The following is a 13,276-nucleotide window of genomic DNA, read 5'->3' as shown; positions in this document are numbered from 1 at the left end:
AAACTCTTAAATCCATACTATGGTAAGTGCACACGTTAAGCTTTGGGCACTTTCTAAAATCCACATAGTGGTAAGTGTGCACGTTTAGGACGCAGTGTCTCGTTCCCTACTCAGGGAACCATGGTTACATACGTAACCTGAGACGTTTTTCCTCCTATTTCCTCTTACCTGCTGTGACTGAAATTACAGATGTGACTGAAGGCTTGCTGCAGCCCTCATAGCACGGTCTTCTGCATTAATGCCAGTAAATTATTAAAACATGTTCCCCTACAGGCAGCCGAAGCTCATTAACACTTTTTAGTCAAATATGTATTTTATATATTTAAAAAGTAAATTTTTTGTGCCTTGCTTGCACATATTAGTACCTTAAAGATTCTTATTAGTACCTTTTGAAAGGAAACCAACCCATTGACAGTTTTGTACTGTAGCTATAGAAAAGAAGAAAGGAAGCAATACATACATATACATATTATTTATATATTTATTGTACAAAACTAATCAGAAATTTTGAGGACTATTCAGAATATATTACATTTCCCCTTGGCATCATTAGCTTTGGACATCCATTTTCTCTGATGCCAATGCAGTGCCCGCAGTGAGCCAGCATGTTCATCAAACACTTCAATCTGAAACACTCAGGATTTTTGCAGTAGGAACAGAGGGGGAGAGCATGCGGTTTTTATCCTTGTTGTATAAGGTTTTTGCAATTTATTAACCACATGCTAAGAGAGAATCGACTGGTGAGGCCGTTATATATCTCATATTCCTGCTTTATTTAGGTCACACAAGAAGATTGAGACCTAAATAAAACCAGGACAAAGCAAAGTTTGCCCACCTCTTTCTTTTATAAGCTTTAGATCTTGATTTCGATTTTATTTTGAACCTGCTGCTAGGTTTTGGATGTGAAGTACTTTCTAGACATGAGAACATGTCTGAAATCCAACAAAAAGGTTCTTCTATGGCATTGTGAAGCACCTTTATTTTTAAGAGTGTAGGTCGGATCTGTGGTGCAGTGGTCAGTGCATGAGCGCATGGACCCAATTTTCTATTTAAATTAAGAAAAAATTATAATGTAAATAATAATAATAATAAAAATGATAATAAAAATATAAAATAATAATAAAAACAAGCATCAAAAGCTGGTTTGCTTGCAGTATGTTATAATGAAACAGATTTTCTTACACCTGTATCACCAGCATTAGCCAAAAATACTTCTAAATAATATTTGTTTATAGCTTATTTTCCCCAGAGGAATATTTTCATGTACACTATCTGCATTTGTTCACACGGTAAAATGTAATGAGCCTGGACCGTGTGCAAACACTTAAATGCTTCAAAACAAACCAAATAAATAATGTTATTTGTCATTAATGAAGAAAAAAAGTTTTTGTAACCCAATTTAGGAGGTTCTATTACTTTCCATCCTGTAAGTTTTCTGTACAATCCAACAAAAACTGTTTATTTTTTTCTACAGGAAGTGACATCATTTTTGGCATGAAAACAGCACAACATCGGTAATGTTTAATATTTTGTGATATTGCTGATTAATATCAGCTTTGTTCATTTAACTTCTTTCAATAGACCTAGAACATATATATTGTCACTCATAAGCTTTGCGCTTAAACTCTTTATACTTTCTTCTTGCTGTCAAAAAGTGTCTAAATTCAAGCTGTTGTCTCTGTAAGCTCTGTTTTGAGGAATTCTAATAGAAGTCTGTCTTGTAAACTTCACACAATTCCACTGAAGTTGGTGGAAGTCGTGGCCTAATGGTTAGAGAGTCGGACTCGTAACCCAAAGGTTGCGGGTTCGAGTCTCGTACCGGCAAGGATTGTAGGTGGGGGGAGTGAATGTACAGCGCTCTCTCCCACCTTCAATACCACGACTGAGGTGCCCTTGAGCAAGGCACCGAACCCCCAACTGCTCCCCGGGTGCGGCAGCAAAAATGGCTGCCCACTGCTGTGTGTTCACTGCTGTGTGTGTGCACTTTGGATGGGTAAATGCAGAGCACTAATTCCAAGTATGGGTCACCATACTTGGCCACATGTCACCTCACCTCACCTGAACACAAACACAGTATCAACCTCTGGTCACTTCATCTGTGGCTGAAATCCAATCTAAATAAATCAGACAGCATTGAAATGCAATGAATTGTTGTTATATCAGGAAAAACAACAACAAGAACAATATTCCATGATGTACTGTTTATTGGGAAAGGATTTGGTGAACATTTTTCAGTGCAGTGAGTATATTTACATAGTAAGACTTGATCTAATAGGACAAGCAGCGCTCCAACTGGGACGTTTCACTGCGTTTAACAACTTTATCGATTATACATGTTCATCTGGAATCTGAGGCCATAAGGATTTAACCGTTTCTGATGAGTCCAGTTTTCAGCTTTGCCCAACACCTGGTCGTCTAATGGTTTGATGGAGACCTGGAGAGGCCTACAAGCCACAGTGTCTCGCACCCACTGTGAAATTTGGTGGAGGATCGGTGATGATCTGGGGGTGCTTCAGCAAGGCTGGAATGGGTCACATTCATCTTTGTGAAGGGTAAATGAATCAATCCACGTAAAAGGTTGTCCTGGAAGGAAACTTGCTTCCTTCATCTTGAGGATTGGTTTTTCCAGCAGGACAATCAAGGTGTGGATGGAGGACCACCAGATCAAGACCCTGTCATGGCCAGCCCAATCTCAAGACCTGAACCCCACTGAAAACCTCTGGAATGTGATCTGGAGGAAGATGGATGGTCACAAGCCATCAAACAAAGCCGAATTAATATGAATATGAAGTTGTTTTCTTTGCCTTATTTGAGGTCTGACAGCATCTTTTCTTTTTTGTTATTTTGACCTGCTGTCATTTTCTGCAAATAAATGCACTAAATGACAAATTTTATTTGGAATTTGGGAGAAACGTTGTCAATAGTTTATAGAATAATACAAAAATGTTCATTTTACTCAAACACATACCTATAATAAAAATAGTAAAACCACAGAAACTGATCATTTTGCAATGGTCTCTTAATTTTTCTCCAGAGCTGTATTTTTATGTTGCTCCCCAGGTATTATACAGAATAAAAAGGTCTTTTCATAACAGGATATCATGTGCTTCACAGACAGACAGAGCCTGCAGGGTGAACCAGCGCAAACACTCTCATTAATGGTGGGAAACAACCTGTATATCCTACAGCAAAGTGTTGCGCTAGTTGTGCTGTTGGAATTGGTGTGTTGATTTGACACTGCGGTAACCCTGATCTATAGATATTACATGTAATATATATAATCTATATAAAGATATCAGGGAGCGGAAAGCAAGTCTGTAGTAAATTCATTAGTAGAAATGTACAATAAAACTAGCAAGTACAAAATATATACTACTGTAATATTATTACTTTTGTAATGCGTTACTCCCAACACTGCTAGTCATGCAACTGGTTCACTATATTGCAACTCTTCTGATGCCATACAACAGCTTTGATAGAGAAAGTTTTAAGTCAATGTTCACATTGGAACTAATATTATTGATATATTATTATAGTTTTTGTAATTTTCTTTTTAATTTTGTAATTAGATTTTATTTTTATATTTTCGGTTTTCATTTTCATTTTAAACTTTCAGTAATTTTTTTTACGTGTATTTATATTAGTTTTTGTTTTAGTCATTTTAGTACTTCAACTTTAAACGAAAATGGGAAAAAAATTACTTGGCAACTTTAGCTTAAATTACGTTTACGATTATTTATATTTTATTTTAATTCATTTAATGTTTATTTTATTTTAGTAATGAACATGTTTCGTATGCTTTTAGTTTTAGTTTAGTTAACAATAATAAGCCTAGTATCCACATTCGAACTTGTCACCTTAAAATGCAATACGCAGGGTTTGACATCAATAACCAGGGCTGCGTTCAGCCCCGACAAAAACGGTGCAAAACGTTTTTTAAACGGAAACGGTGGTGCGTTGAACACCCTGTTCTGATGACGCAAGAGTTGCAACTATGGCAGCTGAGAAGGCCATTCTTTGTGTTCTTTTTGAAGAATTTTCTGAGCCTGATGAAATCGGTATAAATACGTGTTTAATACTGCAAAATACGCTCGATGTTACAGTCATTGCCCTTGCCCTCCAGAATAAAAGAGAACATCCCAATCAAATGGGATGGGATTTGTGGAAACTGTGGTTCCTAATTATTGTGATCCAACATTTGCCTCGCATTTCAGGATGAAAAGACAAACATTTCAGGTGAAGGATAATCCACTTCTTACCTCCGAGACTGTGTTATGATCTATATGACCTTATTATTTTTATTGTGAGTATTAGGCTTATCATTATTGCTGATCACTGTTGTTGTGCTATGATATTGTAATATTTACCATTATATAATCAGAGCAGTATAGAAAATTTTATGAAAGTGTCACTCCATAATACAATAGCGAAATATATGAATATGTATAGTATTTTTATGCTACATTAATCAGTATTTAGCACTCCTTCCTAAGGAAAGGATATGGACCAGAAGACATTGCAATTACTAAATGATATTTAAACAGACTTAAGAAAGTTCCAGATCTATACTTGTGCTCTTATTTCAGTTATTTTTCCTTTAATGTAAAGAAACATGTGCAAACAATATTCTTGCCCTTGTGAATTTATTTGCATGTTAATTACATTGTGCCAGTTGTCTCTTTAATACCGCGTGGTTTACATACATGTTGCTGCTGATTGGGCCGACATGTTTGACACACCCACCAAACAAGAGAAAACGCATCTCAAACCCCGTTGCACACCGTTTCCAGGAAACATGTCGTTCAAACCGGAAACCGTAGCAAAACGGTGCACACCGGTTTGAGCTTGAACTTGCCCCAGGTTTTCATCTATTTATTTTGGAATATAGCATAAAATATTATATGGAAACAATACAGTTTTGCACATGAAAACTTGCGCTTGTTAAATTTTGTATTCTGTAAGAAGATTTATGTAAACTACTTTGGAAACGCATAAATTCATAGATCAAAACAGTCATGTGCCTCAGCAAATCATGTGACTAAATAATTTGCTCAGGTGATTGGCCATTTCTTCCCAAAACTTCAGTTTTTGCATCATTCTTTGTGCCAGATTCAAGTGATGATTTCAATTCTCTTTAACACATAGAATAGAAATGCTTCTTTATTTGCAAACTGTTTTGCAATGTTCTGATTTTCTACAGAATTTAAATGAGCAATTAGGATTGAAACGTAGCTGTTTGTGATATGAAATGCATCTTGAGGCGGCAAGTTTGAATGCACTAAACCCTGGAAAACATCTTGTGCAAAACATCTTTTGAGTTCAACAGAAGAAACAATGTCATATAGGTTTAGAACGTAAAGAGAGTGAGTAAAAAAATAACAGAATTTAGATTTTTCAGTGAACTATATTCCTTAGTCCAGGTTGCTCAATAGGGATTCTTGTCTGTCTGTGCCTTTTTTATTTAATATGTAAATATATGTTTTAATATGTAAGGAAATATTTAAAGAAGTGTCAAATTGATGCCTGGCCACTGTGACCTAAACATAACTAGTTAAAATAACTCTGATAATCTGTATTGCTGTTTTGTATACGTCTTGTGTGAGTTATTGAGGATAAAAGCGTCAGCTAGAAAGTTTCGGATGCTCTTGGGTTTCATATCACGTTCAGATGAACACATAATGTAGAGATCTTATTTCATAATAGCAGTGTAGCTGGAGCATACAACAGACTCACCACCATGAGTCGCCGCTGCATCTTTATCATGTTGGGTATGTGGTTGCTGTCGTCCATAAACTTGTAGGTGATGTATAGTTTCACAGCGATAGCAGGGTAGCACGAGATGATGATGATGGCTGGGAGGATGAGGTTCATGAGGAAGATGGTGATGACAAAAGACTGGCTCTGTTCCTTCATGTCCTTCCAGGCCAGAGTACAAGACAGGCCAAAGGACTCCGGACCGTATTTTCCCCAGCCAATCAAAGGAAAAAGGGCCCAGAGCAGCGCGTACAGCCAAGTGGTCGCCACAAGGATCTTTGCTTTCCTTTTGCTGATTTTCTCTTCTGTGGACAGAAACAGTTAAAGGTATGAAAAGGGGATTTAAGTGCAAAAGCAGTTTTTACATGTGTTTTTTTTTTTTTGCATTTTATTGCCTTTGCTTAAGAATAATTAAAAATAATCTGGTTTTATATGACAATTTTTCTCCCTCTTTCTTATTTATGAGTATGAGATAAAATTTATTATTTTTGAGTTCAAATTGCCTGCCATTAGTGGCTGTCATGATGAACTTGCAATTTGCTCACGAAGTGCTGTATTTTTGTGTTTGTCTCCAAGAAAGGAACGAATGAACCCATTTGGGTTGGCTGAGGCTACAGTGTTAAACAATGTAAATAATTAAATTAATATTTCAAATTTTATTCAAATGTATGTTTTACCAAAGTATATAAAAAGTTAGGCCATGAGTAATTTAACAATAATTTTTGTGATGCATATATTTTTTGATTTTTGATTACATTTGGTCAGATGATCCACATTGAATTCTCTTATAAAAAATGTTTTCTATGATTCAGCATTTCCCATTTTTTATTTTATTTTATTTATTTTTTTGATAGATACTCTAGATAATTTTATTGTAGATACTCTGACATTTACCTTTGCAATGGAATAATTGCAAAACTTGGTTAAAGCTTAAAACTTCCTCTGTAGCACAATATAGGTGGTCTTTTCCCAGAAAACCAGGGATTGTGTGCTTTTCCAGAAGGGAGTGAGTAATTTAACAATAATTTTTGTGATGCATATATTTTTTGATTTTTGATTACATTTGGTCAGATGATCCACATTGAATTCTCTTATAAAAAATGTTTTCTATGATTCAGCATTTCCCCATTTTTTATTTTATTTTATTTATTTTTTTGATAGATACTCTAGATAATTTTATTGTAGATACTCTGACATTTACCTTTGTAATGGAATAATTGCAAAACTTGGTTAAAGCTTAAAACTTCCTCTGTAGCACAATATAGGTGGTCTTTTCCCAGAAAACCAGGGATTGTGTGCTTTTCCAGATTATAGATGCACAAACAAGCTAAATCTGACATCTGGCACTAAATGAACACAAACACGACTAATAGATTGTTTAATTTTATGAAAACATGAGTAGTGCTTGCTCATGCAGTATTAGCCACTGTGATGCTAAAGTCTTCTGGTTGGTTGTTAGTGCATTGCTGTGTGGTTTCTAGGGTGTTCTGGGTGATTGTTAGGGCATTCCAGGTGGTTGGCAGGTTGTTGCTAGGGCATTGCTATATGTTTTCTAGGGTTCTGGGTTGTTGTTTAACTTAACGGGCCTACTTAATGAGTTTTTCTGGGTTGGTATCTCTTTCAGCTCTTTATCAGTGTTTGTCTGGCAATAAGAATAAACGAGAGATCCATTTGGTTCTCTCCAGAGCAGTTATTCCCTAAGTTAATTCAGCGTTTGTCTCCCGGCATGAGTCAGCCCCAAAAAAAACTCTATTAAGTTAGCTTTACTGAACTGTCATGTTGAGTTTGTGTGTAAATGACAACTATCTGCTGTAACAGAGCTCCCCAGAAGCTCTCAGTGGGAACATGACCTCTTACAGAGATGAATATAGGTCACTCCGACTGTCAAACCATTCATGGATACTGAAACCTTGCTTTGCTATGTTATAGTGGAATAAATCAGAAGTGATTGGCTGTTTACATAACCTGTTCGGAGGATGTCAGATGTGAGATATTACTACTGATGAATGCTCTCTCTGTCTTAATAGTGATCTCATTTGCTTTCTTTGCTGGATTGTTGAAACTGCAGAAGAGAAGTACATTTGTGTTTATAAGTGCTGCTACAATTATCATCATTGAAATAAATATTCATTATTTAGATATGAAAAAGTTTAAAACAAATTAAATTGATTAAAAAGTCAGTCTTACCTTTTATATAAGCAATATAGTTTTCTGACTTAACTATTTTTTTATAGTTTGTACAGACCTACTAAATTTCTCTCCCTGTTGCTCTTTGCAACAATTTACAGCTGTTCTCTTTCATTCTTTTTGCTCTCAAGATATTGTACTAATATAATGTGTTCTGTTTGGGGTCCAAACCAGATTTAACAGTTTTTTTCCCCAGAGCTGTGTATAAGTGCTGCTACAATTATCATCATTGAAATAAATATTCATTATTTAGATATGAAAAAGTTTAAAACAAATTAAATTGATTAAAAAGTCAGTCTTACCTTTTATATAAGCAATATAGTTTTCTGACTTAACTATTTTTTTATAGTTTGTACAGACCTACTAAATTTCTCTCCCTGTTGCTCTTTGCAACAATTTACAGCTGTTCTCTTTCATTCTTTTTGCTCTCAAGATATTGTACTAATATAATGTGTTCTGTTTGGGGTCTTAGACACATCAAGTTTGAAAAGAAAGTGTATGGTCAAATTAATATTATAGGTTCAGTATAAGTTAAGCTCACTCAGCATTTGTGGCATAACGTTGAGTATCACAAAAAAATATTTAAACTCGTCCCACGGAAGTGAATGGGGCCAATGTTTGGAGGATTTAAAAGCAGAAATAGAAAGTTTATAATTTTATAAAAGCACTTGCCTTAATTTTTCTGTTTAAAAATGTGTTATTTGAGCTGAAACACTGTTTAAATAATAATATTTACAGTTGTTTTAATGTTTTAGAGTTAATGGAGTTGCATTGTAAAATTGTATATAACTACACAGAAAAGTAATAAATAAAATCATGTTTACACACCTATTGTTTACGTCTCATGGCGACACTATTGAAACTGTCATAATTTTAACAATTACAGATTGGCTTCATTCACTTCCACTGTAAACACAGATTTTAATTGGAAATCATTTTTTGTTGTAATCAACATAATCTCAAATGCTTATGATTAAGCTTAAATTTTACTGGAATATTAATTTAATACTTAAAGAGGGAAAAGGCTTAAATAATATCTGTAAACTGAGTCTGATTACATAACATATTTAAAAAATGTTAACTACTACTATTCTGAAACAAACATCATTGTCATTCTAAACATATTATTAATATGGTAAGAAAAGGCAGTTCCACGTTATCTCAGAAGCATTGAGGTTGTACCACTCATTAGAAATCCATGCAGAAGTCAGAATAGAAATAGGTCCAAAGATAGAGCCCAGAGGAACTCACTGGGTGACTGGAGCGTTAAAGACACGATGAAGCGAACAATAGCCATAATTGTTAGGGTCATAATGCTAGCTGCTCCAAAGAAAAATCCCATCAGGCCATAGTACACACAGGTGACGTCTCCCCCTATCCAATGGTGGTTCCACGCTGAGGCTACAGCCAGCGGGTACATGGTGACAGCTGCTCCCATATCTGTCACAGCGAGATTCACACTCAGAAGCTCAGGGGGCTTCATGTGGTTCGACCGCTTGTATGCCATCACAAGAACCATCAAATTCCCCACAATGGAAAGAATTGCTGCATGTGAAAGATAAAAAGAAGACATACAAAGAATTAGGTGTGTATTCCTGTGATGGTAACACTGTTTTTCAGCATCATTACTCCAATCTTCAGTGTCACATGATCCTCCAGAAATCATTCTAAGATGCTAATTAGGTGCTTAAGAAACATTTCATCTTATTATTCATGTTGAAAACTGTTGTGCTGCTTAATATGTTTATGGAAACTGATGCATTTTACATTTTTTTTTCTTCTTTGTTTATTTTTTATTGATTACATTTTTTTCAGAAAGTTAAGAAGACCAGCTTTTTTTTACAGAGTAAAGGTATTAATTTCTTTAAAAAAACAAAACAAAAACACTTATTACTGACCCTGAACTTTTGAATGATAATGTATGTGTAGCTATTACCCATCCCATTTTGTATAACTAAATTATATTTGTAATTCTCTCGATTCTGATTAGTCAGCTGCTGCATTGTGTGCTCAAATATTTTGTGCAAGCATTTTCCAATGTAGCTGTAGTTGTGTCTTATCATCTCATTATTCTCACATATAAAAAAAAGGACTTTAATCCATGTATTAAACTAAAATTGAATTTAAAATGTGATACTGTGTTTTGATTTTGTGATAATGACTGGCTGACACTATCCCTCTATTAAAAATTGATGCTGTATAATATCTTTACATTATTTTATTTAGATTTTTAAATGTTTATATTAATGTATATTGTCCATTGCATGCATTTGGCAGATGCTTTTATCCAAAGTGACATGCATTGCATTCAAGGTTCATTTTCCTTGTTCATTTTCAGGTTCATTCATTTTCAGTCCATATCCCGTGTTTTTGGCATTATTAGTCTCCTTTTAATCTGCAGATCGTATTATATAATGTTTTGTTTGGAGCAAATGTTGGGATCAAATCCCAAAGACAAATTCTTCCAGTAGTCTTAACCCCATCTTCAAACAGTCTCTGCTGTCCTTTCTTTGTACCTCTGCATCACTTTTATCTCAGTAACCTGTCATCTGGCCTCCTCCATAACCTTCTAGTTTTGCCCTTCAGCGATGTGCTGTTTCACACAGAGCTGTCGAGATGCTTCTTCGCCAATTGACAATAGTCCATTCATAACCAAACTGGAGCTTTAGACTGCATTTTTAGCAGTGTATAATAGCTGTGAGACTTATATTTATTGTATGCATTTGGCAGACACTTTATATGAACAACTTATATTGCATTTAAGACATATATATTTTAATCACTTCATGCGTTCAGGAATCTAACCCATGGGAATCAATCAAGATCTAATGGAGTGAATGTCACATAACCTGTCAGGAACATATTTCACACCAAAAATAAAAGAAAATTATTTATATTATGCTTAAAGAAACGAATAACCTAATGGAATTTTAATCATAAATAATTTGAAAATATTTTAGAATTTTTTTTGCTTTTCCTCACTGATTCTCTTTACTGTAATGTAATAAAAATCTAATTTTCATTACTGACTACATTAAAAAAAAGATTTATCATTTGTAAATCATGGTAGTATTTTTATGCTTATTTAAATAAAAATAATAAATAAATAAATTCAAATCTATTACTGTATTATACAGTACTAACTGAGAATCTAACTTAAATGTAAAACCCACATCCTGCAAAATCTCATGAGAAATTTCCAGTAAGTCGCAAGCAAGTTTTAGGTTGGTTTCAGTTCCAAACCCACATACTGTATCAGCTTACATTAATAAATGAAAGAGACACTATTTTAAGTTGTTGAATGTTACATTTTACTAGCATTTTTAGGTTTGATCTGTGCTGCACTGCAAATCCTTCATCCAGGTTGTCTGCTGGATATGTGGATTACATGTAATGCAAGCCATCTGTAGTCTTATGTTTGAAAGCATTACAAGTGCATCTATACGATCTCCCTGCAGCAGAAAACAGAGGCATTTGTCTCTAAAAGAAAAAATACCTATATCTGCTCCTCTAAAATTAACAAAATCTCACTGTGCAAAGAACAAAGAGTCTATAGGGAACAGAGGTCCTTCATTCAGCAAAGCCTTATGGGTAAAGTGTGTATAAATTATAATCCATCAACTTTAACCATTAACCTTAGCTTCTAAACCTTAGCTTCTAAATAAATGCTCCTTCTGCCAACTGCATCAAGGGTTTATCAAGCACCTGCAGTTTGGAGTGGAATGTATTGAGGAGAATAATGTCTCCAGTTGCAAAGACCATTTCTCAAAGCAACCAAATGAAAAGCGACATCAGTGTGAAAGCACCTGTAGAGGGATTTCTATGTATATTCCATGTCTCACTGTGCCTTTTACAACACGATTTTATAAAGTAAAATTGGACTCTGAAGCATAGAAAAGTAGAAAAGACTTGAGTGCCGCAGGCTATCTGCTCTGGTGACCTGGAGGTCTTGAAGGATATGCTTTGTCTTTGAGAAGAGAATGTCAATAGTGGTTGTGCAAAGATAATAGAGACCCAGTATCAGACTCTTCATCCTTGGAGTAATAATGATTACTCTATCCTCAGACAAACATGATTTTGTCTTGCCTCTGGCACAACTGCATCTTTCACAGTTAAACCTATGTACTGATCAGCTAAAATAAGCCTGGTCTCTTTACAACTTGATATACTCATATTACTGTACCTTGAAATCCATGACACAACTCTTAAAGGGTTAGTTCACGCAAAATGAAAATTATGCTGCATTTCACTCACCCCCGAAGCATCCTAGGTATATATGACTTTCTTCTTTCAGACGAATCCAGTCGGAGTTATATTGAAAGATCAAAGACAATTTTTAATATAACTCTGACTGGATTCGTCTGAAAGAAGAAAGTCATATACACCTAGGATGCTTCGGGGGTGAGTAAAACACAGCATAATTTTCATTTTGCGGTGAACTAACCCTTTAAATTCTCAATATAAATAATAAATGAGTGACTAAAATGAATGAATAATGTTGATTACAAAGAATGGGAGAGAATGAGAGGATGCCTACATTTATTCAACACTGTCATCCCCTGCAAACTGACCAGAAAACTCCAAAAGATTGGGCCCCTACACATCGTCCACAATCACTCTGAGCACAGGTACACCACAGGGGTGTGTGCTCAGTCCCATCCTGTAGTCCCTCTTCACCCACGACTGTGTTCCTGCATCTGACACTAACACCATAGTAAAGTTTGTGGATGACACAACTTTAGTGGGGCTGATCACGGACAATGAGCCTATAGAGCGGAGATACAGAACCTAGAGAACTGGTGTTTGTGAATAGTGGGAAGGCCAAGGAGCTCATCATTGACTTCAGGAGATCCCAGAATCAGAATTATGCTCCGGTCTTCATCAGTGGAGAGAGGGTGGAGAGAGTTCCCAGCATCCATTTTCTAGGAGTTCAGATCACAGAGGACCTTACCTGGACCACTAACACCACTGCACAAGTATTTCCTGAGAACAATGAAAAAAGCCGGACTGGCACAAGAACTGCTGGCAAACTTTTACCGCTGCTCTATAGAAAGCATCAAAACTGTATCTCAGTGTGGTATCTCAGCTGCACTGCAGCGGACAGGAGAGCGCTTCAGCGTGCTTTCTCCAGCGCACAAAGATCATCGGGACTCAACTCCCAGTGCTGGAGGACATATACAGAACACGGTGTCTCAGGAAGGCAACTAGCATCTGTAAGGACTTCACACATCCTGGTCATCACCTCTTTGAACTGCTGCCATCTGGCAGGCGTCATAAAGCCATTTATGCTCGCACAACCAGATTTAACAGTTTTTTTCCCCAGAGCTGTGGCCGC

General features: G+C 35.7%; 1 protein-coding gene across 1 annotated transcript; it reads right to left on the bottom strand.

Moving 5' to 3' along the window:
- Positions 1 to 5,694: 5,694 nt before the first annotated feature.
- Positions 5,695 to 12,860, bottom strand: LOC107743143 (opsin-5-like). Its single transcript, XM_016556270.1, has 3 exons — positions 12,725 to 12,860; positions 9,193 to 9,486; positions 5,695 to 6,059 (listed from the first exon to the last, which is right to left on the bottom strand). The coding sequence occupies exons 1-3, from the start codon at positions 12,858 to 12,860 to the stop codon at positions 5,695 to 5,697; spliced, it is 795 nt and encodes a 264-aa protein (XP_016411756.1).
- Positions 12,861 to 13,276: the final 416 nt, after the last annotated feature.

Source organism: Sinocyclocheilus rhinocerous, unplaced genomic scaffold (assembly GCF_001515625.1).
Source record: "Sinocyclocheilus rhinocerous isolate Xijiao unplaced genomic scaffold, SAMN03320098_v1.1 scaffold3604, whole genome shotgun sequence".
Classification (NCBI taxonomy): Eukaryota; Metazoa; Chordata; class Actinopteri; order Cypriniformes; family Cyprinidae; genus Sinocyclocheilus; species Sinocyclocheilus rhinocerous.
This window is presented reverse-complemented; position numbering and strand designations above follow the sequence as displayed.

Bases quoted from the DNA above. Each gene is read 5' to 3' on its own strand.
- LOC107743143 (XM_016556270.1), bottom strand. From the start codon at position 12,860: ATGGATGCTGGGAACTCTCTCCACCCTCTCTCCACTGATGAAGACCGG. The intron at 9,487-12,724 runs GTATCTCCGCTC...TTTCACATGCAG, and splicing joins ACACCAGTTCTCTAGGTTCT to CAATTCTTTCCATTGTGGGG. The intron at 6,060-9,192 runs GTGAGTTCCTCT...TTCTGTCCACAG, and splicing joins TTTAACGCTCCAGTCACCCA to AAGAGAAAATCAGCAAAAGG.